Below are 24575 nucleotides of genomic sequence, written 5' to 3' on the forward strand. Positions count from 1 at the left end.
TCCACGCCTACTAGTATTTGATGCATTAAATAACTTAGTAAATAGGTCAAGGTAAGGAACTAGTTGAGATAGATGATAAACTTTAGTCTGCCAGTTGTTGTTCTTGTGCTCTAATAATTATTTTTCAAGCAATTGTTGTGCCATATATTCGATTAATAAAATATTTAATCAATAAAGTAGTACTAACATGAAATTTTGATCAATCAAGAACCAACATAAGGTCAACACTAAATCAAGTTAATCACCCGCGTTAACATGCTCATCCATCAAAATTAGTGCACTTTTGGTACAATCAAAATTCGTACTTACAATTTACAGCAACATTTAAATGCTGTAAATAAAAATAAAATAAAATAAAAAGAAAAGGAGTGACTACTTCCATTGGAAACTTCTCCATATTAGTTACTATAGTTTGGAACTATTTCATATATTGTAGTTAGTTTCCCTCTGCAGTTTATCAAACTCAAAGTTCCTTTTGGTTGTTGCATGAGACTAAGTGCTTCATTAAAGGAAAAAAAAAATACTATATAACCAAAAAGGAAAAAAACTTTGTACATACAAACCTATTGGTTAAAGCACTATCACTTAGTCCTAACTCTTTTCTTTCCCTTCATTGGCATTGCAGGCCTTTGACCTGCAGCAGCCCCACGTCCAACCTTTTTTGGTCTACCAAAACCTTTTTTCTTCATAGTTAAGGATTCCACTGAGGATGGAGAATCAACTTTACTAGGTTTCTTAGTTCCATGTGACTCCCCAGATGCAGAGTTCTTGCCACCAACTGCCTTTGCAACTATTTTTCTGTTGCCTGGCCGTACACTTCTTGGTTTCACATGAGGATTATGCACAAGTAATTTAATAGGAAAATTAGTAGCTTGAGTGGTGGCTTTGTTGCTCGTACCCTTCAAACTTTCCCTCATTTTTTTGGTGACAATGCCTCTAAGCAGTAGAGCAGTTTTGTATTCGCGAGTGCTCTTGGAGTAGAAGACTAAGGCATTGTTAGTAAGTAGGAGCAAGTCCCGAAAAAGTTCTACACTTGACTTAATTGTCTGGCTGCTAATTCTTGACCTTATAGTGTCAAAGTCCATGTGTTGCAGGATCATTTTCTTGTACCTTCCTCTCTTCTGTTGTTAAATAGTAGTGCACAAGTCATTTAATGACTACTTAATGCCTCGGATCTCCACTTGTAACAGTTTCAAAAAAAAAATGCAAAGGTATGCAAATTCTACATATGCCTCGTGATGGTGTGATTGGTAATGGTAGGAAGGAGAGGTAAAATTTGATGTGATGAGGTGTAATATATGTATGAGTGAAAATGGAGTAATTAGTAGTTTCAATTTCATTTGTAAGTACATTGTAGAAACAGTTAAGGTTAGTGAAGTTTATATTCAGTCCTACTGCCAAATACTTGCCAAACTGGAGGACCTTCGTATTTTGACTAGAACAAATGCACCCTAGAGAACAACAAACTACTATCACAAGCCACTACGTAAAAATCCAAATCCATTTGTCTGAGAGTAGCTTACTAAATCCAGTGCATCTGCATCTATGAAACTAATGGACCTATCATCAAAGGCTTTATGGTGAAAAAAACTCAGAAACTAGCTAAAGATGGAATAATGAGACTTTAATTACACATACCTGACTATCAAGTCTGCGTTGGAAAGCCGAAGCACCTTTAGTTTCAAAAATAAAATCCAAAATCTCCATCATGTCTTCCACCCTATCCTTTTTCAAGTTCCTATTTTGATCATCTACACCACATGATTTGGCAACTTCACCACAGTTGCTGGTAGAACTTTCTTTACACCATGACACAACATCAGCCGAATCTAACAAGTCACTTTCCCCAACACTTGCTTCCTTCATATTTCTGCCACAGTCCTTCCTCTTCCTCTTCCCTCTCCGTTTTTTAAAACTTCCTCCTTGTCCTTCATATATAGTACGTGTCAACTCATCTACATTCAAAACTTTGGCCTGCTCAGTGGAGTGTGAAACCTCGGGCTTAGTCTCCATATCTTCTGCAAACCCTGCGGGAACTGGACATTCAGGAGACCAGTTTGTCCTGGTTTCATGTGTGAAACTCCCAGCGGATAGCCCATCCTTTGATGTCTCTTTAGTGGAAGATTCAACTCTTTCCAATTTCTGTGAAGCTACATGTAACTTTGGACCAGCTGATCCTTTGTCAACATGACAATCATCTTTTTTCTCATTCTTTCCAGCCTCGAGGCTTTCGAGTTTAGATTCGAGAGACCTGGGAACCAAGATATTTAGTAAACTACACCCAAAAAAAGTATACTAGTTTTCCAACAATTCCAATGGATATTTCATTCAAGGTAAAGAAAAAAAAAAAACAAAGAAATTGAGATCTGTATTTAAGAATGAATACTTTGTTGTCTTCTCACAAAAATCTGAGCTTGAAGAGAAAAATAAAATGGAACTAACCCAATTGAATCTTCAGACAGCTCCAGAGCTCTTTTCAGCTCTGCTACTCTAGTCTTCCTAAGTTCCTCAAACCAAGCCCTGAGAATGACATTTTACCACAATTCAATGAGATACAACACAACTTCAGCAGTGCAATCTTCAAAGAGTATTTCATTAAATCTCAAGCCAGAAAACATGTACTAAAAACTTGGGATTTTTTTTTTAAAAGAAATGTATTCTACTTACTTGTTCCCAGTGTACCGCTGTTGCAAGTCTTCATATTTGGCTTTACAGACCTACAAAAATAATATCGTTACTATAATTAATATTCACCAAGTAATTTTTTTTCACTTTTTTTGTGATAAGTATGAAGAAAATCAAACATTTCTTATTTAATTGAAAAGCCCAATCTGACTTATGGTGGTATTTGATTTTTTTTACTTGACATTTTTTTATAATTATAAAAATGATATCTTAATTTTCATTTCTTTTGTAATACTATATTAGAAACAACAAATATTGCAAAAAAGATAAGATGATATTTTTGTAACTGTAAACTAAAAAAAAAAAAAAAAAAGCAAAAGCAAATCAAACCCGAACAACTAAGATATTGAGTTATTACAAATCCTCCTACGAATAAAAAAATCCCAACTAAGTTGCAGTTTAACAAATCTCAAAATTCTTATCAATAATTTTTGTCCTTAACTTTACAATATTCTCATTATAGTAAGCGACTTTACAAAATGATGATGAAAAATAAAATGAAAAAAAAAAAAAGACTCGCAAAATTAAGGATTTTGCAAAATCAGGGACTGAAGAGACAACACTGATAATCTCAGACAAAAATGGAGATTTAGTCAGTAGTTTAATTGCCATCAATGTAATGCTTTTAATGATATCATTGATGATTTGATACAGAAATAGTCAATAACGAAACCCATCAGTTACTGCCATATAAGGCATGGTATACTTTTCGTACAACCAACAAGTTGATAGTTGAGAGATTTAATTTTCCCACAAAATCTACTTATCAAATCAGTGAATACTCCATATCAATAATATTAAAAAAAAAAGTATATTCTTGTACAATAATTTTAAGGTGCAAGTTTCACACCTAAATTTATTGTGCTCCCTTCATTGAACTATTTGGTTAGCGTTGAAGTTATCAACGCCAGAATGACAAGGTCACAAGATCAGCTAGTACTTAATTACGCAAAGTGAGTCAAACACAGACATGCAAGCACAGAAGTGTGGTTTGGCCATTGACAAAATTATTTATCAACTAGTAAAGCAATTTTTTCAAACCTCTGGGCATTTTACCCAAAATGGACATGCTAATCACGATTTGTGTGTCATGCATGTGCTGATGCTGATTAGCATAATTATAAAAGAAATAATTGGTTATTACCATTTAACATATCATAGAACAAACAAAGAAAAAGGATGTGTGGCACCTCAGTGACCATGCGGAAGTCATGATGTACTAGAATGTGTAACGCATTTAGACTAAGTGATCAGCACCTATAGAGAACAATTGGCACGTGGATGCCACCCATTCTATACATGACACGTGTCATCCACCGAATCGTCACTCTAACCATCTCTTTTATGTACTATCTTTATCTATAGTTAATAATATTCTTTACTTAGCAAGGTCCAAGACTTGCTATTGGCTTGGAGTTACAATCGTTTATTTTCTTTTCTATTTTTGAACCATCTCTTTTATGTACTATCTTTATCTATAGTTAATAATATTCTTTACTTAGCAAGGTCCAAGACTTGCTATTGGCTTGGAGTTACAATCGTTTATTTTCTTTTCTATTTTTGATTAAAACAATCCTTGGTTTTCTATAACGGCTCATAAAACCGACTAAAAATTCGCTGACTAATAATTCATCATACTTTATTTTTTTTTTAACGAATAACCTATTTATTAGTTTGATAGGAATTAATCATAACTTATAAGCTACGAAATCGAGTCAGCGATGGCTCACCACGAGTCACGACCGCGTAATGGTTGTGCCATAGAATTAAAAAAATACACAAAAAAAGTAAAAGAAAATTGCCTGAATATGAATATTTCATTTTCCTAACTGCTAAGCTACCTGCTTTTGATTTTTACTCTTTATCTTTACTTTCTAGGATTTTGGATTTCCATTTATACCCCGTGATAAAAAAAAAAGGCCCTTCCTTACAAATGTGTCATCGACTAGAAAGACTATCAGCAACGGTTATTTTATAAGAAAAAAATGACCTGGAAGATTCTGTGACCGTGCGGGGGCAACTTAACAAATACAATGAAATTTACCTTTTTATTAAAAAAAACCCTTTTTTCTACATACAAACAAACTCCTTTGCCATAATGCTGAAATCAACTCCTACCAAAAATGTAAATAATCAAAATGAAAATTCTTCTAAATCTTTCACATCAATCCATGAAGTAATTTTTTTACTATCAAAATATGTTTTACATATATTCATAAAATATTAATTGCTTCGATTTTATATCATTCTTATCGAAGAAGATATCCCATTAATGAAAAACAATAAATAAGCAATGAATTTCGGGCTTAAACTTAAAAGTATATAATATTGAATGAATGCAAGTGAATTTTATTTTATTTTTGAAAAAATGGAGAGAATAAGGAAAGAAAAATCAAATTTATTAATTGAATGATTAATTTATTTTTTACCTCAGGAGTAATGGTGTAGGGACAAGCTGTTCGTGCCCGGAGCTCGGCGGCGACGACGTTCCAATTCCGGGTTCCGTAGCGGAGAACGGCCCCACCAAGGAGGAGCTCCTCCCAGGTGCCCCACCTCCCCATCACCTCCGTTCCCATCACCGTACACGTGTACGCCTCTGACCAAAACCACAACAACCTTTTTTTATTAATATCCTACGCACCAGGCTCAATTTAGTAAACGCCGCCCTCGTTTGAAAAAGCCACCACACTTTCCGGCGACCAAAAAACCCGTCAAAGACGGAATAAAAATGACTTGGGGCCAGAAAAGAGGCTTTTGGGTATCGGAAAACCGGTTTCGGTGACGTGGGTATGGAGGGACAAGGCACAATAGCGGGTTTCCGGCGAAAATTGTGGGGAAATAGTGGTTTTTTCCGGTTTAAGGTGGTTTTCTGAGAGGTTATGTTTTGTTATAATTTTTGGGTTGGTTTTGTTGGGTAAAAGAATGCAAATTTAGATAACAGAGTATGCGTTAGACGAGGGGCTGAGGGATTCTAATTGTTGCGCACAGAAAGGTTTCAACTTTGAAGTGAGAAGATCTCAACAGAAAACAACAACATCATAAGCAAATCGGAAAAAATAATGGATGATGAAACAATTGACAATTGTATTTTCCTAATTACGGGTCCTCTCTTTCTCTCTCTACCCTTATTTTCTCTCTCTCCATATGTGGTGTGTTTTATAGGGGGAATTTTCGTGCCAAATAACGATTATGCCCTCCACCACTTTCTCTATATTCTTTAATTGATGACTTTTTTGTTTTTATAGATTGCGAGCTTTTTGTTAGTGGGGGAAGGGTGGAAAACTAATATTAGAACGTGCTTTTGGATTTGTCCATCTTCATAATTTACATGCTTTGGTTTAGTTGTTTAATGCTATGTTTTGCTTTATGATGGGTTTTTGTGTTTCTCGTGGTTGGTCCTGTGTACGTGTTATGATAGCGCCATATTAAGATTGAGGATGGAGAAATTTTGTTATCAAGGTCAATATAATGACAAGAACTGGTTTGTTAGATTTTACAAGAAAAATTATGGGATGCTTTTTTCTTTTTTGGCACTTCTATAATTATTCAATGTGTTTGATCGCACTTGTATGGTTTCAACTAAAAGAGACAATAATATATAAAAGGCTAAATACTTATTTTAATCATTTATCTTTTTTTTCTTTCTTGGTGATGTTTTATCTTTTTAAAAAATTGTTTTAATCATTTATCTTATTTACAAATTCAAATAATTATTTATTTTTAAAAAAATTCACTTTAGTACTTTATTTTATTTAAGATATTCGAAATAATCTCTTAATTATTTTAATATATTTAATTTTATCCTCTAAATAACACTCAATATTATTTTAAATATATTTAAATAGTTGAGAAACTATTTTGAATCTTTTAAAAAAGATAAAAGATTAGAGTGATTTTTTAAAATAAATAAGATAAAGAATTAAAATAATTTTTTTAAATGATGAATGATTAAACTTGGCAAAAACATAAGGTAAAGAAGTAAAATCATCATTTAACATATTAAAAAAAAAAAAACTTGTTCAATCGTGGAGTGATTAATCTGGCACGACAAAATCCAACTCAATGTTATGCCAGTGGAAATGTTAGGAGTTGCGTTGTTTAACGTGGCATCTCCCACGCCACGTGTCAGTTTGAACACTAAACATCATCCACATTGGAGTTTACCCTGAAATAACTTGCTGTGTGCCTCTTTTTTTTTTTTTCATTTTTCTAATGACCACAGCATTAGAGTTTAGAAGCCGTCTTGACCAATAAATAAAATAAACTTAATTGCCAATCACTATCAAGGGTTAAAATGAAGCTCATTTGCATGGCTTACATAACCAACAAAGTTGCATAAAACAAAGACCAAAAATATGATCATAGCGAATGATACAAGACCAGTTTGGACTTTGGACCAACGTAACAGACCCTTAATCACCAAGGCTTTCACCGTCTTAAAAATATGACAGTAATTAGGTATATGTTATTATTTGATTAATTTAATTTGGTCGAATGTGATTTTTCTATTGTATGTTTTCTTCCGCGAACAAAATAATAGCAAGTATTATTTTGAGATAAACACAATAAGAAATTATTTTTAATATACTGCCAAATGCCAATGTAGAATTTTATAATATCAATTAATAAGTTGACACCATAGTATGATGACGTAGGATTGCCTGTCGTATGAAATTTTCAATGATATGATGACGTGGAATTGTCTATAGTATACAACTTCAGAATGTAGTCTAATCCAATGTCCAACTACTGCTTAGCTTTAGTGACTTACCTATGTTCTTAAAAGTCTTGTCTCAATTCGTAGTAATTTGAATTTTATTTTAAGGGAATCCGAAACCATTTTGGTCCAATAACATTAATCTACCTGAAGGACAACAAAATAAGCACAATGGACATGATTTCAACATGATAGTCCTGGAGGAACAGATAGTAGCCACTATAATCAACAGAAGCTGGAGCAGTTTGAACAAAAAAATTGAAGATCCATTTCATTGAACATAGAACATGAGATATACATAGAAATATGCATGACTACTACTACATACATCAGATTGATACAAATGCTGATAGTCACTATTATAAGCAGTGACCAAGGTGCACCAAACCCCACTTTGGGTCGGTATCACTACTAGTTTACTACCGGTAAGAACCAGAAAACAAATTAAAAAAAAAAATACATACAAGCAATAGCCAAGATCAGTGAAAGTTATGGACACAAAGCCTTCAAGACTGTTGGAAGACCAAGATCCTCAGATGGCTGCTTCCACCTTAACTCTTAAGATGAAGTAAAAGAACTTTCTCCCAAACATATTAGATATAGAGCTCTTCCATCAACAAAGCCGATGATGACAGCTAATAGAGCAAATCATCAAGACAAAATTGTAGGCTATGATCTCAATAACCCAACATGAAACCTTCACGTTTTAAGCACAATCCTGCCTAAAAGCATATTGAGCCATGTTACTTCTTCACAATTTGGCTTTAAGTTCGTACAACATCAGCATCAGTTAGGACTGCTGAAGAACAAGATTTAGCTCTAGAGCAGACCTGGCTAATATACCACCCTTCCTGCAGCAAAAAAATAAAAAATAAAAAATGAAGCTGTGATTCTTGGTTTCTGAGTCTACATGTGAATGAGATGTTAGTGAAAGTTGCATGGTATTCAAAGAACTACTGAGCATCATTTTACTAAATTCAATTGGATCCTCCCTACGTCCCTCACCAAAGAAGAGACCAAAAAATAATGACAACCTTGATGGGATTGGGATGTAAAGAAAGTGTTTATAAAGTAAACAATACTTATTTAGGAAAACTGAGATTTGTGCTTGATAAAAACCATAGGCAAATTATTACCAGAAAAATGAATAATCTGCCAAAAAGGGAAACACAAATGCAATTTTTTAATATGCCTTTTACTATTTCAATAGATAGTTGCATACGCTACTTGTCTTTTCCCAACATAAGAATGTTATTTTCAATGTCAATTGGATTTTCAAAATTCTGAAATAGAGACCAGCAAGAGTCTTCCCTTATTTTCTATATTAAAAACAATAATTCTACAAAATTGTTTTCAATTTACATAATTAGTCAGGAAAGCAACATTAAAGACTGCATGATTACCGTATCAGTATTGGAAGAGTCATTTGGATCTTTTGCAGTTCCATAAAGCACTTGTTGCAGCATTCCCGCCTGTCCTCAAGATTTCATACAAGTTAGCTTCATTCACATAAAATAGATGAGAAAGTGAAACGAATAATTTGTGAAAACGGAGGTCACCTTTCTTCTTGATGTAGATCGACACCAACAGAGGGAGGTGCTGAAACAGTTGCACGTATTGTTGGACCAAAAACTGCTACAAGCTTTAACAGCATATCCAGTGACAGCTTTACATGTCTGCACATGAGAACAGAGTAAATGTTTATCACAAGTTTTTTTACATAGGCTGACAATAATGGTAACAAACATGATATTTAAAGCTCCTGTTGGAAGATATTGGCCCCCATATTACAGCATGTTAAAATGAGGAAAGTAATAGGGTTCTGTGTTCAAATCCCACCATGAGTTTTCAAGCCTATAAAATATTAAACAATTACCTTTCTATCTTGCTATCCAGCAAGCCTGTGAGCACAGGAAGTAAGCAAGAAAATAAATCTAAGGTGAAAATCTCCATCTTTTCCACAAGGACACTGATAACATCTGCTTGAACCTGCATCAGTATGAAATTATTTTCAGGACTATATATTCAATAAGAAAACCATAAGTTTTAAGTTAGAAAGTACAAAAAACAACAAAAAATAAGCCAACAAGTGGTATACAACTACTTCATAAAATACGCACAGATTGATCTGGCAGCTTTCTCAAAGCATTGGTAGCACCTTTAATATCATTACATTCCCAAAAATGCCGCACCACCTACAAAAGCACACACATTATTACCACTAACCAGTCGGTGACGTTAATAAATGGTTCTAGTTTTTCATCATTTTCTTTATTTAGCCCTGTTTAGCAGACATGTGGCCTAACACTGTCATAAGTTCCCTGGCTAAGAATAATACAGACTGAAACATCAAGTATTAATAAATAAGGACCAAGCACGCAAACAAATAATATTAATAACTAGCAAAAATTACCTGCAACTTTGTCAAGCGTGAGCGAAGATTACTTAATGTTACATCATGAGTTTGCATCAGACCTTCAATGATTTCCTCTTCATTTGCAGGGTTTGAATCCTCTTTAGAAATTTGAGGCTCAACTTTCTGCAAAATTATATAACAGAATAAACATGAATTAGTTGAACTACCCCAAAGTAACAATTCGTGAAAATGAGTGCACGATTAAGTTTGATCTTTCACAATCTTTCAAGGCATATGATATTTCATTTGTTATTTAGTACATTATAGAAGAAAAGACAGTAAAAATCAGAGAAATCAAAACAGAAACAAGAGCAAAGACACTAGAGCAATGTTCCAAATTCAGATAGGGATGCGTTCAGATAGAGGTTCAAGAGAAAAGATCTGAGAAGCTAACTCCTAAACTTATGATACCATGTACAATGTTAGAGTCTGTTTTAATAGATAATAGTTTTTTTTAAAACAATTACAATTTGTCTAGCTATTTCCAACCAACAATTATGAAATGCTGTAAGTGGATACTGGTTACAACATAGCATTTAAACTAAAGTTCAATCTGGATAAAAAAAAGAGCTTGCTTATTGCAAAAGCTCATTAGTTTGATAGGTCTAATTTTGTATTCTTTACTTTATTTTGTTGAGTCTGGGTTTCCTATCATAATAAGCTTAAAGCTTAGTATGTTAGTAAGTATAGATTGCCTAGTAAACTGGGGCATACTGACCTACATATAACACTTTTTTCAGTAAAAAAAAAAAAAAAATAGAAGCTACAGTGAAGATGCTCAGATGCTACTTGCTAGTATCAAAACTTTTTTAAAGCCAAGATAGAATTTTACCACTGTGTTAGGAGATTTATCAGTTTCAGATATTGTCTTGGGAATGGGGGGCACATTGTTTCGATCTTCATTTAAGGGATTTCTTTCCCTCCTCTCGAATACCGCAGTGGGTGTAGGAGATGCTTTAATTTGATCTTCATTGTGAACTTTTTCTCTTGTTTCATTTATTGTGGGAAGGAATACATTAGTTTGATCTTCATCAATTTGAATCTTTTCCCTTCGCTCAAACCTCTCAACCAATGACCGGGTCCTTCCTCGTACAACAGCAACTGCCATAGAACATAAAAATATTCAATTATCAGTGGCTTTTATAAAATATAAAGTTACATATATAAGGGATTACAAACCTCCATTGACATATTTAACTGGACTAATCTCTTCCTTGCAGGGTGAGGATTCGTCACCTGAAATATAATGAGAATATCACTTGTAAACTCAAAAGACTCAACTTCAATCATAAATAATAAGCCAAAGTATGCAGAACATCTCTGTTTGAATGACCTTTATACATGGCAGTTCAGCTCTTTTACTAAAGCAGAACCAAAATCTCAACAAGCTACTTGTCAGAATATCTGCTTGTTCACATCCCTAAAAAGAACTTGTCTGTCAAGAATCTTGGCCAATAGTTTATTCACTATTTTTCAAAAGGAAATAGAAGTTGGAAATCAAAGGCAAGCTATACTACAGAGAATTTCATAACATCTTGACAGATTTAAAAGCAGGGGCCAAATATAAATATTTGCAAGTATGATGAAAGAGCAAGCAACAAAATACGACTAGAAATTAGCTTTCTTTGAGATGGTTAAGGTAGCATGTGGCTCAAACTAGAAATATAGGCTGGGATAAAAAAACTTACGTTTTGTTTGTTCAGAAAATCTGCTTGGAGATAGAGTCTTGTCAAACTTGTCTGTGACATTCTTGATAGGATGTTTATCTTCACAAGATTCCTTAACTTCATTTTGAAATCCTAGATTCAGTTGGAAGCTGGGTTCTTTTGTGATGCCTGATTTAATAGCAGTATCACAAAAAGTTCTAGAATTCACATCTTCTGAAAACCTATCAACATCAAATCTGCCAGTGGATGCTCTTCGTACATGAGCTGGTCTAAGTAACATTCCAGGTTTCGTCTTTGAAAAGGAGATGGTCTCTTTTTCTGATTTTGCCGATACCTTACCATCAGGAGTGTCACGAGGTACAATGTTTGGCGCAATGAAAGATTTTCTAATTGCTTGTTCATTTGATTTTACACGAGCTCCTGTTGCAGGACTCTGCTTCATTGTTCCTAAGTTGCAAATTTCCTTGAATTCCTCTGGGAGATCTACTTTTGTTGAACTTAAAGACCCTGATCTCTGTAAAGTAACTGGCTTCCCTCCAGAAGCTTTATATGGAAGAAAATAGCATTTTATTAGATACACAATTGGCAAACAATAGGAATCATAATACACAGACACCAGAATTATGCAAGTATTTATGTATGTATCCTCATTCATCATGTCAGGAAATTCATTAGATGTCAGCATAAAAATTAAATCCACTTTAAGTCATTTCAACAAAACTGTAAACATATTCTTTGCTAAAACAACTCATTGATGCAATGGCAGCTTCCTGTCAATTAATCTTGCGGGCTCAATTGTTTCAGAATCTTGACAAATCCAAATCTAAACCAACTTAAATCAACATTATCAAGGATGGAAGGCTAAAGCAGATAAAGAGCAGTGATTCAGTACAACTAGGGTCTATCAAGTTAACCAATACCAACAGGGAATATCTGTGTTTGCAAAGCATTAAATGCAGCAACACTCCGCCATCAAATGCGGCAATAACAGTGCAACTTATAATACAGAATTTCAATTTCCAAAGAGCAACTAAGGAGAGACAAAAGGAAAAAAAAAAACAATGGCTTACAGTCAATATATATATTCTTTATCTCCTTTGACTCATCAGGAGACATGCTGCGGAACCCAGAGGTTGGTCCTACATTAACTTCTACTTTCTCCAGTTTACTTCCCTGAAGACCAAGTTTTTGTTCTGTGCCTTCATTTTTCTTGGGATCCAAGCCAGCACCATATGGCTCAATAAGCTGAAATTTTGAAACTACTAGTCAGAATATGGCTAACAGAAAATAAAGAATAAAACATCCATCTCAAAATATATTTCATTCACACACTAAATGGATGCCAAGTACTCATGTTACAGCTAATACTCAAATTCTCTGAAATATTATCTCATCTATTTACTATCGAAAAGTAAGTATATAAATCCAATCACTAGGATTGGTAGCCGACAATAGTAATGAGCAATGGTAGAAAAAAAGATTTATTCTCATGCAAACCTGGAGTGTTATTGCACCACGTACTTCAGTATATGTGCCAGAATTCTGTTTTCAAGTTTATTAGTTTTTCCCCAATTTCAGTATTGGCATAAGCAGGGCACAAGTGATGGCATTACACAGCCTTTATAAGTACAAATTCACAATCACAAAAAAGCTAAATCTATAATTATAACAGATAGATAATGTTTAAATTAAAAAGTAAAAGAAACCAATAACCTAAATTGATAATAGTGGATCCTACCGATATATCTGCTACCCAGACTCCGACAGAATTTCGGTAGAATGAGCACCCCAAAAGTTTCTCATCGTGAATACAAAGATCACCAAGTGTTGTCCATCCCATATCAACAGTATCATGACATATAACAGGTTCCCATGAATACACCTATAATATATCATCATTGAAATGACATCTTTAATCAGTTCCACATGCTGCATTAATAATTTATATAATCTAACTTTTTTTTACCTTCAAACCATCTTCATGTCCAGTAAATAGGGTCCTTCCATCAGGATGAAAAGCTATTGAGCGTACCCCAGTAGCCTTACAAAAGTAATATGATATAATTCAGAAAAGTAATATAATTAATATTTATCAAAAATGTGTGTGTGTGTGCACCACACTTGTGCTTGTGTTTGGCATTGTGGACAGTTAGGCATGCTTCAAAAGCAATAAGTTTGATACATATATGGCACTATATAGAATACCAGATCATTTTAGGAATCTATAAGCTTTTAGTTAAGACAAGACACTAGAATCTGCAGGTTATAGAAAATAAAAATTTAACCCTGACAAATGCAGAAAATGGAGAGATGTTCTTGTCCATAACTACATTAAAAAATTTTGACCAAAAACTTATCTAAAACTAACAACAATGCGATGACAAACTGGAAAGAAGTGTTAAGAATGGTGATTCAGCATACTAGTTGACAAAGAGTTATCATGGAAGTTAGTACTTAGGGGTAGTACAAAACATGTCTAGAGATTTTGTGAAAGAGAGAGAACAGACAGATATGCAAGCACAAATTATGGCATAAATCGATATAATTGTTTCCTTTTAAGCAGAATTAGAAAGATTCAGAAAGTTTAGATACCTCGCGTCTAGCAGATCCAATCAATTCAAAGGTTTCTAAATCCCAGAATTTCACTGTTCTATCTGCAGAACCTGCAAAACAGTTTGTGAATTTCAGTAAGTGCTTTTTCATTGACTTATATATTAGAAATAAATCAGGCCTAACTTAACCCCAAAAGTTAGCTCAGGAGGGGGGGATTTCACAGGCCTTAAAACAATGTACTTTAGCCATATTCCTATCCAATGTGGGACATCTTAACATCAAATTTATACAAACAATAAGTTTGTAGAGATTTTGGAGGTCGAGAAGACACAACTATAGAATACATTACAATTGATACTTTGCAAAACCATACAACACATTTCACATCCCTGAGACAAAAGTGTGATAATATCTGAATATTTTTTATTTTTTATAAATAAATATCTGGGTATGAGATATTTGATCTAGATGAAATTAGAATTAAAATAGGCAGATTATAAACCTTAGTCAATTTAAAGTTGGTTAATTAGATTTAATATTTGTTTGCTGTTAGAATTTCTATTTTATTAATTTTTATCTTAATTAATTTTGTCTAACTAGGTTGAGGAAAATTTTCAATACCTAGAAGTTAACCCTGAACTGGACTATACTAATGTAAATTCATGCACTTGAGTTATTTCAAAACTTATGAAAGTGATAAAAAATTTGGCAGCCACTGCTAGAGATTTAGTTAAAACTTAAAAGTTTTAGGTTTTTGTTAAATTGGCATTTTGGGAATCCACACCACTCGTTTCACTGTTCAACAACTGCATATATTAAAACTTTATTCACGAAAGATTCATGTAGCAGCATGTTAAATATTTTATATAAAAGCAGAAAGTTTTTATTGGGGAAAAAAGAAAGCATTTATTATATTGCACATTTGTTTTTCCATGTAATTTTTTTTTCAATAAAAAGTTTCTGGTTTTAATTGTTTAAAATCAACCCTCAGGGCAGATGTTAACGAAACCATTTATACTTCAGTGCTCTAGCTTGGGTTACTTTGATCATCAAAAAGTTATTGAGTTTCAAGATTTGAGTCTACTGCTCATTACTTACGTCGGCAGTGAAAGATCCATCTGTGCAAACTTAGCAAAGATGTGAAAACCTTATCCACCACAGATTCTTATAACAGCATGTTAAAGTATGTTACAGAAATGTCCAAGACTGAAGTCAATCTGTATTGGAAGAGCTATGGATCTAACAAAGGTCTGAGAAAGAATAAACAAAAAAGTGGGTCATTTAGTACTTTATACTGGCTTTCTCAGATCATCTAAAATTAACAGGAAGTTTTGGGAGCTCATAGTCTACTGCTCATTACTAAGGTCAGCAGTAAATGATCCATCCACGAAAATAAAGAATAAAATGTGAATTATATTGTACTGATGTCATTGTTATTGTCATGAATGATCAAAACTGTAAACACTGATCACAGGTTTAAGGTTTGAATTCGTCAAATTTCAAATAAGATTGAACCCAAGACCTAACAAAAATTCTAAATATACTAAAGTATGACACTAGTGCCCGTTTAGATTTTGCCATAAAACTCTTCAAATAAATTTCCATAAAATTTCTACCTTATTTTTTTTAAGATATACTTTAGATTTTAACGGCCCTAACTCTTAAATGCTTCAACTGTTCAAAAGTCAGTAAATCACCTGTAGCCAGAAGAAACTCAAGCGGATGGAAATCTATTGACCTAATGTGTCCTTCATGGAACTTGAAGTCATGTAAGAGCTTCCCAGCTGTTAGATCCCACACCTATACATTGTAGTGAGGCAGATTCATGATATATTGGTATAAAAATTGCGTACATTAAAATCTACATTGCATGTTATAGCATCATGGATCTAAGAATGTCCATATTGTTACCTTCACAACATTATCAAATCCACCAGAAACAACCCAACGGCCATCTGGAGTGAATTTGATAGTACTGATACCCTGGCTATGACCCTTGTATGTATGAATACATCCTTTTTTTCTGATGTCCCAAATCTTTAGATTAGTGTCCATGGAGCCAGATGCAAAAAATTCACCAAAGGGATGAAACTCAACAGCAGTACAATTGGATCTGTGTCCAGCAACAGTGCGAACCACTATACTTCAAGAACAATAACAAATATATTAGAAGTGTTACCGATAAATTTTCAAATGTGGGAACCTATATGGTGACCAAGAATTGAAAAATGCTTTAATATTTCAAAATCAGCAACAGTAGCAGTACTTATGGAATCCCTTATAAAGTTATGCAAGCAAGGTATATAGCCAAACTGCCAAATTCATAATTCTTTAATCAAGTATTTATTTATGATCATCCAGTTTTCATTTCTCTAGTTTACAATCTAATGCCCCACAAATAAACATCATTCTAGATTATAATATTAGCCTAAGTTCACCACAGTAGAGTGGACTAATTGACTTACTCTTTGCTTCTTCCAAATCCCAAAGCTTTATCACACCTGTCGATGCTCCACCAAGAACTAACACTTCTCCTGAGTCAAATGCGACAGATTCAACTGGACTAGTATGACCGGATAGGCTCTGCATATATTTACAGTAAGTCAAGCATTGTTAGGTCACAGTTATACACATGCCACCTGTCACTACTGCCATCAAAAGAAAGTCACACACAACTCATAATGGGGAATCCAATCAGGAAAAATATTACAGATGATATATTATTATGATCTAAATATGGTAGTAAATCCCAGTTTCGCAGTATCCTTCCTATAGTGGCAATGCCAAAAATGTGAAACAGATAAGTAAGGAAAACAAAACTTACAACTTAAAATAAACTAAAAGCAAATCCTTCAGTATATTACAATAGCAATTGCAAATTAAGTATGGGACAATAGAAATAGACCCTCCATTAAAGTGGCCTGATCAATGGTGAATGATCTAGCAGTAGCCATATCCTAACTAGAATGCTAGAAAAACAAAGACAGCAATGGCACTGACCGTTAAAAAAGTTGGTTTGCCAATTGTCCACAGATTGACCTTGTGATCATCCCCTCCTGTAATGAAAAGACGGCACGCCTTCTTTCCAATATTTAAACAATTGACGCTTGCTGAATGAGCCACAAATTCCTCTACAGTTTATTGGCTAAGGAATTCACATTATCAAATACACTCAACACAGCCAACAACAGATTGAAGAGGTAAATAAATAAATTAAGACCCCACAAATTAAAAAAACACCCTTTAAGCTAAAACATCAAAATTTTATATCTTTCAACATCCGATTTCCAGAAGATCACAGAGAGAAACAAGAATGTGTGCAGATAGGGGACGGAAAAAAAAAAAAAAAAAACCTTGAAAATTCCCTTTAACTTCTGCAACAATTTCCTGGCAACCAATTGGAAAAAAAATGTTAAAAAAGAAAAAGAAAATCACCATAACGTCCAAAATTTGCATCACTTCTTTTTCCCCAGAAAACAAACACACCAAATCCCACCTTGCCCTCTCCCATAACATGATAACCAAAAGGTAGAATGAGAAGAAAAAATCCAAAAAAAAAAAAAAAGCTTTTGAAGCAATAAAAAAACACCTAACCTAGACTTCAATAGAAACTCGGCTACACGTAAATAATTTTAATTTATTTTTCTTAAAATAAAAACAACCAAAAACAGTTCCAGACAAGCATTCTCTCTAGCAAAACACATTTATTTGATTTTTTTCTGTCTTAAAAAAAAAGGATACGTATTTTGTATCCACGCTTTGCCATTTTTTGTTGGGCACCTCAGAAACCAGCTTGAGAAGCCGAAATGAAATTCCTTTCTTAACTGAAGAATCAATTCAGAACTTGGGTCTACTCCAAAGATGGCTCCCCCTGCTGGTGCTGCCACCTGTTACTACTCCACAACGATTCAGAAGAAGAAGAAGAAGAAGAAGAAGAAAGAGATTCTTCGGTGGGTGAAGATGGAAATCCGAAGCGGAAGGTAGGAATTGGATTAGATGTGTCAGATGAGAAATGGTTTCAAAATAATAATAAAAAGAAGAAGAAGAATTCAGATTCAACAGTGAGAAATGAGAACGGGGAATGAAAATTATGACTAGGAATTTATTTTTCTCAATAAATACTTTCTTTCCTTTTGCTTTTTTTTAAAAAAATATTTATTATTTCTTCTCTAACATTAATTATGTGTGGAGCAAGGATCTCCTTTATAAAACAAAATAGAATCTCAATTTAAATAAATAATAATTATTGAATTAAAATTTATATCACATTTTTACTTTACATGTTTTTTAAGTCACGTTAAATGTTGAAATGGAAAAGTTACTTTGTTATGTAACTTCCTTTTTCAACTCATTTCAATATAAAAAATTTCTTAATAAATTTTTCATCTTAAACTTCCATATAAGCATATCTCACGGATTTTGAACAAAATCCACTAAAAAATCTCTCGTGTTGGAATCTTGCTCATCTTGACTCTTGTTTTCTATCTTTGTCAGGTTACAATATTAATGCAATTTTAAACCCTTCCAAAAATCTCATTTCACTACAAAAAGTTTTTTCTCCTTGACACAACTTGCAGTTAAAAGAAAAGCTTCTATAGAGACCAATTTTAGTCCTATGACAACAAAAACAATTTCAATTATGACCACCTTTTCATCCTAATAGAAAACACAAAAAAATACCCATCAAACACTGTCAAAATCTTCAACTTAATTAAACTAATTAGTTCTCGAAATAATTCATTTTAGAATAATAATCGACAAGTCTAGATAAAAAAGAATACACTAGAACAATTGATAAATGCATATTTCATTGATGGCTAGCATTTGTCCATTGTTTTTTTTTCACTTTCTTTAATTTTCTCAAAATTAAAAAACTACAAAAATCAACTTTATCAATAATAATAAAATAATCAATGGTCATCCTATTCATAAATAGAGAAAAATTATTTATTTTATTGAATTAGCAATGAATAAAAAAAGAAGAAGAGGAAATCATACCAGAAATTGGATTCGACACGCCCTCTGGTCGTCGCCGTAGGTGTCTTATAATGAAACTTTATCGGTGTCGCTCTTTGGTCACGGTGACGGTCACGTTTTCTATTCGCTAGAACCATCACACAAAACCGAAGTTATCGTGTCGTTTTTTGAAAACTTGTTCATCCCTTGTCACTAACCTTTGTAAATCCGTCACAAAAGTTATCACAACTTCCAAGTAATCGTATCTTTTTTTGATTGTTCGTTGTCAATTTTTTAAAAATTATCTTGTTACAACAAATTGATTTGGAAAAAGAGAATGAAATTAGGGTTGAAAAGTAGTTTGTAACTTTAATGAAATGACGAGTTTTGGTAAAATTCATCCTAACTACTAATTTTAATAGAACAGTTATTATTTATTTAAATTAAGATTATGAATTTTTTTTTATAAATTGAGGAGATTCGCTCCGGTGGAGCAACCAGCAAAGACGGGTTTGTGTTGCACTGGAAAAAAAATGTAATTAATAGTGTTTAGACAACAAAGATCTTAAGTTAAATTTGTAAGTTTATCATTTTTTTAAGAAAATATGTTTGAGAAATTAGTGCTTTGCTTTTTAATTATGTTTCCCAAAAATAATTTTTGTTATGGAAAAAAATAATTGTTTTGAAAGTTGAAACAACATTATAAATTTTTATAAATATTAAATACACATATAAAATTTCTATAAAACATAAATTTCACGGCTACTGTGACCTCTTCGGACTCAAATGCCCTCCACATCTTGCAGTTATACTTGTGAAATTACCTAAAAGCCCGTTTATTTGTTGCTGACTTGTAATATAACATTCTTTGAGGCATTGATTAATTGTTTTTATATTATATTTATTATTTGATGTGAGGTAAGAATTGCTCCGGTGGCTGTGGTTTTATTCTATTTTATTGCGTCTTGTACGTTAGTGTCTACACAAAATAATTTTATTATTTTTTTAAGGAAGAAAGTAATTTTATTCTATTTCATTCATAAAAATGTTCAAATCATATTTATTTATTATTATAAGTATAAACCTTAAAGATATTTACAAATACTTTTCATTCGCTCTCTACCTAATTTATTGAGTAATTTTACTAACAATTGAATAAGAAGCAGTTTGAAGAGAATAAAATAAAAGCCAGGAAAATGACTTCTGTCGAACGACGAGAGATTCCTTATGACATAATCTTCCTTTCTTCATCTTTAATTTTTCATTATGTTGGGGAAAACTTAGAACGGGATATGTTTCATTGTCATTCAATAATATGGATGACCATATATCAACTGCGTTAAAATAGTTAGTTAAGAGGATGAACTCTAGAGACTATAATCTATTTATAGTAGATATATAAGTGATCCTCTTTTAGAACACACTTCTTATTTTGTTTTTTTTTTTATTTCACATGTCCGCAAATACTTTAATCTTTAAAAATATGAAAACTCATTAGCTTTTTAAAAATCATAAATGTTAATTATGTCGATGATTATTTTTAAAAACTAAAATGTTTGATTTCTAAGAATGTAATGTAATTAATACTTGTGATTTTAATTAACTAGAGTAAGATTTTTATATTCTTAGAAATTAACGTACTCATGTCAAACAATTTAAAAAATAAGTTTGTTAATTACTATTATACTTACTTTTAAAGTGACCTTACTTCTTCATCATCCAATTGCAGCACATTCCCCTGCCCCCTCCCTCTCTTTCCTAGTGTGTCAAACGAAGTTGGGAGCTATCTGTATATGATTTCCAGTAACTTGTACATTGGTTTAGATCAAATGTTTCTTTCAATTAATTCGAATTTGTTGCAATCAGCATTTCTTATAGTTAGTGCAGTGGGCCAATTTTCGCAAGCTAAAATTTAATTGCATGTGAGTAGTTGAATTTAGTGATTTCAAAATCTCAATTGTTCAAATATTTTACGTGTTCATTACTAGAAGATATTAATGTTTTTTTCCACAATCTATCCAAGTGTATGTTTAGATATCACTCGGGTTGAAGTAAACCTATTTTCAACGTCAATTCAACAATCACCTTGCTTCTATATTTATGCACTGAAATGTGTAAAACTTTTGTTCGACATAGATCAAATAAGTTTCCAAACACATCCGTGTACATCATAAAATTTTGGACTACTCTTTAACAATCCAATTAATTCGAAATAAATACAAATTCATTAAATTGATTCAGTAAAAACACAATAGGTGTTAAGAGCCACTTTATATGAAAGATGTGTATGCTCAATAACGAAGACACATCATATACATGCGTTACACAACAACACACTTCCTAAATATGAAATAAAAATTGCAGTAAAAAAAATCAAATAACAATTGATGGAGATCACAAAAGGGAATAATCACGTACCGATATCATTTTGTTTTCACACAAATATGGCACTCACGTAGAAGAGAAAAAATTAGTATATAAACAAAAGGTCATTCGTCTAAGAGGTACACAATCTTGTATAATTTTTTTCATCTAACTCTTAATTTTAAGGAGTTTCTATAGATAACCCGTTTTCATTGTCTGTTTAGAAGAATAAAAGAAGAATAGCACCTTCATTTTAATTATTTGCAACAGAAAATCCATTCCTGTTGAGCTAGTGAAGAACACATTATCATTATAGTATAAATAAATAATAATATGTAATGAAAAAAAAAACTCAATGTGTGTGTTTAAGTAGGTGTTTTTTTAATTATCATTCTTAGAGACATTTTAATTACTTTTTAATTTTTTAATTAGTTGAAAAATTTATTCGACTATTTTTAATAAATAAATTTTTTAATAGTTCTATTGTTTTTTAAAATATTAGTTTCAAACTTCTTATATTTTATTTTCTTTTTTATCATTAATATATTTATAAAATTATGTTGATTATCCTTTTTAAATGAAATATAATTTAGTTATTTTTTTTATCATTTTATAATTTTTAAAAACTTTAACAGATAATTTTTATTAAATATTTATATTTAATAAACTACTTTCAATCTTTAGTTAAATTTTCAGTTAATTTTGCTTACCCAACATAGTTTTTTGTGAAACATAGCCTTAGACAGGTGATGTAATTTAAGGTAGCTTTGTAAAATTGTAATATATTAAGAGTGAGTTTACAGTAAAGTAATTTCAATCAAAATATTTGGATAAGCTAACATTTTTTAGAAATATAATTATATGTATAATTACTTATTAAAGTAACATTACATAAAATTACAGGAATAATTTTGTAAACACATGCAATTATTTTCCACTGCAAAAAAAAAAAAAAATCCCTCCATCAAAATAATGATTTTGGAAACAAAATCAATTCTCTACATACTTGTTAAAATTATTAACACAGCTTTCAAAGTCTATTCACATTCATTGAACTTGGTTTCTCTCCCTCAAATGATTTTTCCAACGGCAATGTGTGTGCCTTGTTGTCTTGGTTACCTTTTTCTCCCTCTATCATTGCTTTTTGAACCTGCCGAAAAATATTACATGGAGTTTAATTATAAAAGGAAGTCCCAAAGAAAGAAAAGAGAGAGAGAGAAGGTTATCATGTTGGACTTCTCAATTCTATGATGGTGGGGTTGAATTGGTGAAAGTGAAATGTTTTTCATGTGCAAGACAGCAAGAGAATGTTTTGGCAAACACCACATTCACTGAAACATGAATGTCCCTTGCATCATGAGAATCATAGCCGTGACCTATATAAATGTAATAAGTAAAGAAAAAGGGAATCATTGACTAAGCGTTGGCACCACAGGCTAATGTCTGCTCCAGTAGATGAAACATTATTTTTCTAAACACAATTTAAAATTCTTTTAAGCTTATAATATAATCTCGTTTTCATCTTTTCGAATGCTTCAAAATTGTGGGAAAAATTAAGCACAAAAAATTGCAAGAAAAATATAATTTTTGTAGGCTTTTGGCTTGGATTACGTAAAACAAAATCATCAAATAAAAATTTCATCAATCCATAAATGGTTGGAGGGCACAAGGATAGGAAAATGCATTATTGGTAGTACGTTTCTGTTAGGTTACACTGTTTAGAACTTGTTTTGCAAGATTCTTTTCGTGTCGTGTGTAGAGCTGAGTTCACCCACGTTGTATTAATAAACGAACAAAAAAATCTATGATTAATTATTTTGAAACTTATTTCCTATTTTTAACATTTTTATTTTGTTTTCTTCCAATCCAATCCAATAAATAAAAATCCAAAGGTGGATTTTTGTGAAATGTGACCCACTACAGAGACAGGAACGAACAAGAACACAGAGATTCCTTTGAAGCCGTGGGATGAAAATCGAACTAGTTCCATTTTCCTACTAATTCCTTCATATTTTAAATTAATAAATATTTGACGGACAAACGGAGAAAAATTGTCGTACAACCCGTGGCACCGTCATGGTTTGTCGTTTGGGTCCTTTTTTTAAAATTTTGATGTAGTCGTTTTCGATGTCAGCAACTTTCACCTTCATTGTATTAGGCTTTTACCTTTCCTCTTTTCTTTTCTTTTTAAACCAGCACAAAACGACAAGGGAAATAATGCATCCAGAGGTGTTAAAATGTGACAACGACATTTGACCATGCTCTCATTGACTGGGATCAATGTTTTGACATGGCCTACATTGTTTCGGCCTATTTATTGGATGAAGGTTCTTCATTCTCTTGCATGGTATATACTAGTCGCATTTGCAAGATCATTCAAATATATTAAAAGATATTTTATATAAAAGAATATAAAATAAATTTATATTCAAACAATAAGTTTAATTATATTACTTTTCTATAAATTTTATCATATAATAATTATAGAATTTAATAGATACACATTATCAACATAAAAACGTTTACATTATCAATTAATTAAAATTTATTATCAATCTAACTTTTAAAAATAATTATTATAAAAATTAACAAATTACTTTACATTGTTATTACATAAACTATTATTTCATAATTGTATCAGTTAAATAAATTTATTGATGATACACTAATATATTCTATTTTGCTAGAAATATTTTAAAGGTAGAATTTTCAAACACCCGTTTAAAGTAAGTTGATATTTTCACGTCTATCTAAATTATTAACCCTGTTTATTGTGTTTCTTACGGGAAAAAAAATCAATTCAAAAACTTTTTTTAATAGGTTTCTTAAAAGTTAAAAAATAGTTTCTTAAAAGATGGAGTACTTCCAAATCATAGTACGACTTGACTTCTTCCTTTAAAAGTCAAACAATTCATCCTTATTTGACGCCTTAACGCATTGAGATCAAATTTAAGTCAATATGGATTTTTTATAATAATATGAACTTTTCTTAAATTGAAAACTCTTAATTTTCAATGTAATAGTTAAAAAAAATATTTTTTCCCTGTTTATCCGTTTAGTGAATTTAGTACTTCGACTTGGCCGAACACCAAAAACAGTCACAGAATTATCGATATCCGCAATAATCTTGCTACTAAGTAACTACATTAGGACAACTTCGAGAATATCAGTTTATTCCTAAATACAGATTTTCAACCAACAAAATAGTAAAAACATA

The 24575-nt window shown here is 32.1% G+C and overlaps 2 protein-coding genes across 3 annotated transcripts; both read right to left on the reverse strand.

The window, feature by feature from the left end:
- Window positions 1-234: 234 nt before the first annotated feature.
- LOC100804245 (uncharacterized) lies at window positions 235-5838 on the reverse strand. Its single transcript, XM_003547086.5, has 5 exons — window positions 5115-5838; window positions 2668-2717; window positions 2443-2520; window positions 1639-2251; window positions 235-1121 (listed from the first exon to the last, which is right to left on the reverse strand). Exons 1-5 carry the CDS (start codon window positions 5259-5261, stop codon window positions 582-584), a joined length of 1428 nt encoding a protein of 475 aa, XP_003547134.1. The 5' UTR covers window positions 5262-5838; the 3' UTR covers window positions 235-581.
- A 1808-nt stretch (window positions 5839-7646) lies between these two features.
- Window positions 7647-18127, reverse strand: LOC100779263 (katanin p80 WD40 repeat-containing subunit B1 homolog KTN80.1). 2 transcript variants are annotated; one of them, XM_003545813.5, is made up of 18 exons: window positions 17780-18127; window positions 17039-17169; window positions 16504-16621; window positions 15950-16176; window positions 15736-15838; window positions 14078-14148; window positions 13452-13526; window positions 13224-13367; window positions 12556-12730; window positions 11507-12028; window positions 10998-11054; window positions 10651-10919; window positions 9816-9941; window positions 9523-9597; window positions 9279-9391; window positions 8962-9078; window positions 8806-8874; window positions 7647-8253 (listed from the first exon to the last, which is right to left on the reverse strand). In XM_003545813.5, exons 1-18 carry the CDS (start codon window positions 17802-17804, stop codon window positions 8193-8195), a joined length of 2478 nt encoding a protein of 825 aa, XP_003545861.1. In that variant the 5' UTR covers window positions 17805-18127; the 3' UTR covers window positions 7647-8192. The 2 variants fall into 2 exon arrangements, with proteins under 2 accessions (XP_003545861.1, XP_006597408.1); XM_006597345.3 differs by lacking the exons at window positions 17039-17169; window positions 17780-18127 and having other exon boundaries at window positions 15950-16181.
- Window positions 18128-24575: the final 6448 nt, after the last annotated feature.

This window comes from Glycine max, chromosome 15 (assembly GCF_000004515.6).
Source record: "Glycine max cultivar Williams 82 chromosome 15, Glycine_max_v4.0, whole genome shotgun sequence".
Taxonomy (NCBI): domain Eukaryota; kingdom Viridiplantae; phylum Streptophyta; class Magnoliopsida; order Fabales; family Fabaceae; genus Glycine; species Glycine max.

Excerpts from the sequence above, each read along its gene's own strand:
- LOC100804245 (XM_003547086.5), bottom strand. The coding sequence starts at position 5,261 with ATGGGAACGGAGGTGATGGGGAGGTGGGGCACCTGGGAGGAGCTCCTC. Across the intron at positions 2,521-2,667 it reads CAGCGGTACACTGGGAACAA|GGCTTGGTTTGAGGAACTTA; the intron begins GTAAGTAGAATA and ends TGTCATTCTCAG. Across the intron at positions 2,252-2,442 it reads CTGTCTGAAGATTCAATTGG|GTCTCTCGAATCTAAACTCG; the intron begins GTTAGTTCCATT and ends CTTGGTTCCCAG.
- LOC100779263 (XM_003545813.5), bottom strand. The coding sequence starts at position 17,804 with ATGGCAAAGCGTGGATACAAAATAC. Across the intron at positions 12,731-13,223 it reads TCTGGGTAGCAGATATATCG|CTTATTGAGCCATATGGTGC; the intron begins GTAGGATCCACT and ends TCAAAATTTCAG. Across the intron at positions 9,392-9,522 it reads GAAAGCTGCCAGATCAATCT|GTTCAAGCAGATGTTATCAG; the intron begins GTGCGTATTTTA and ends ATACTGATGCAG.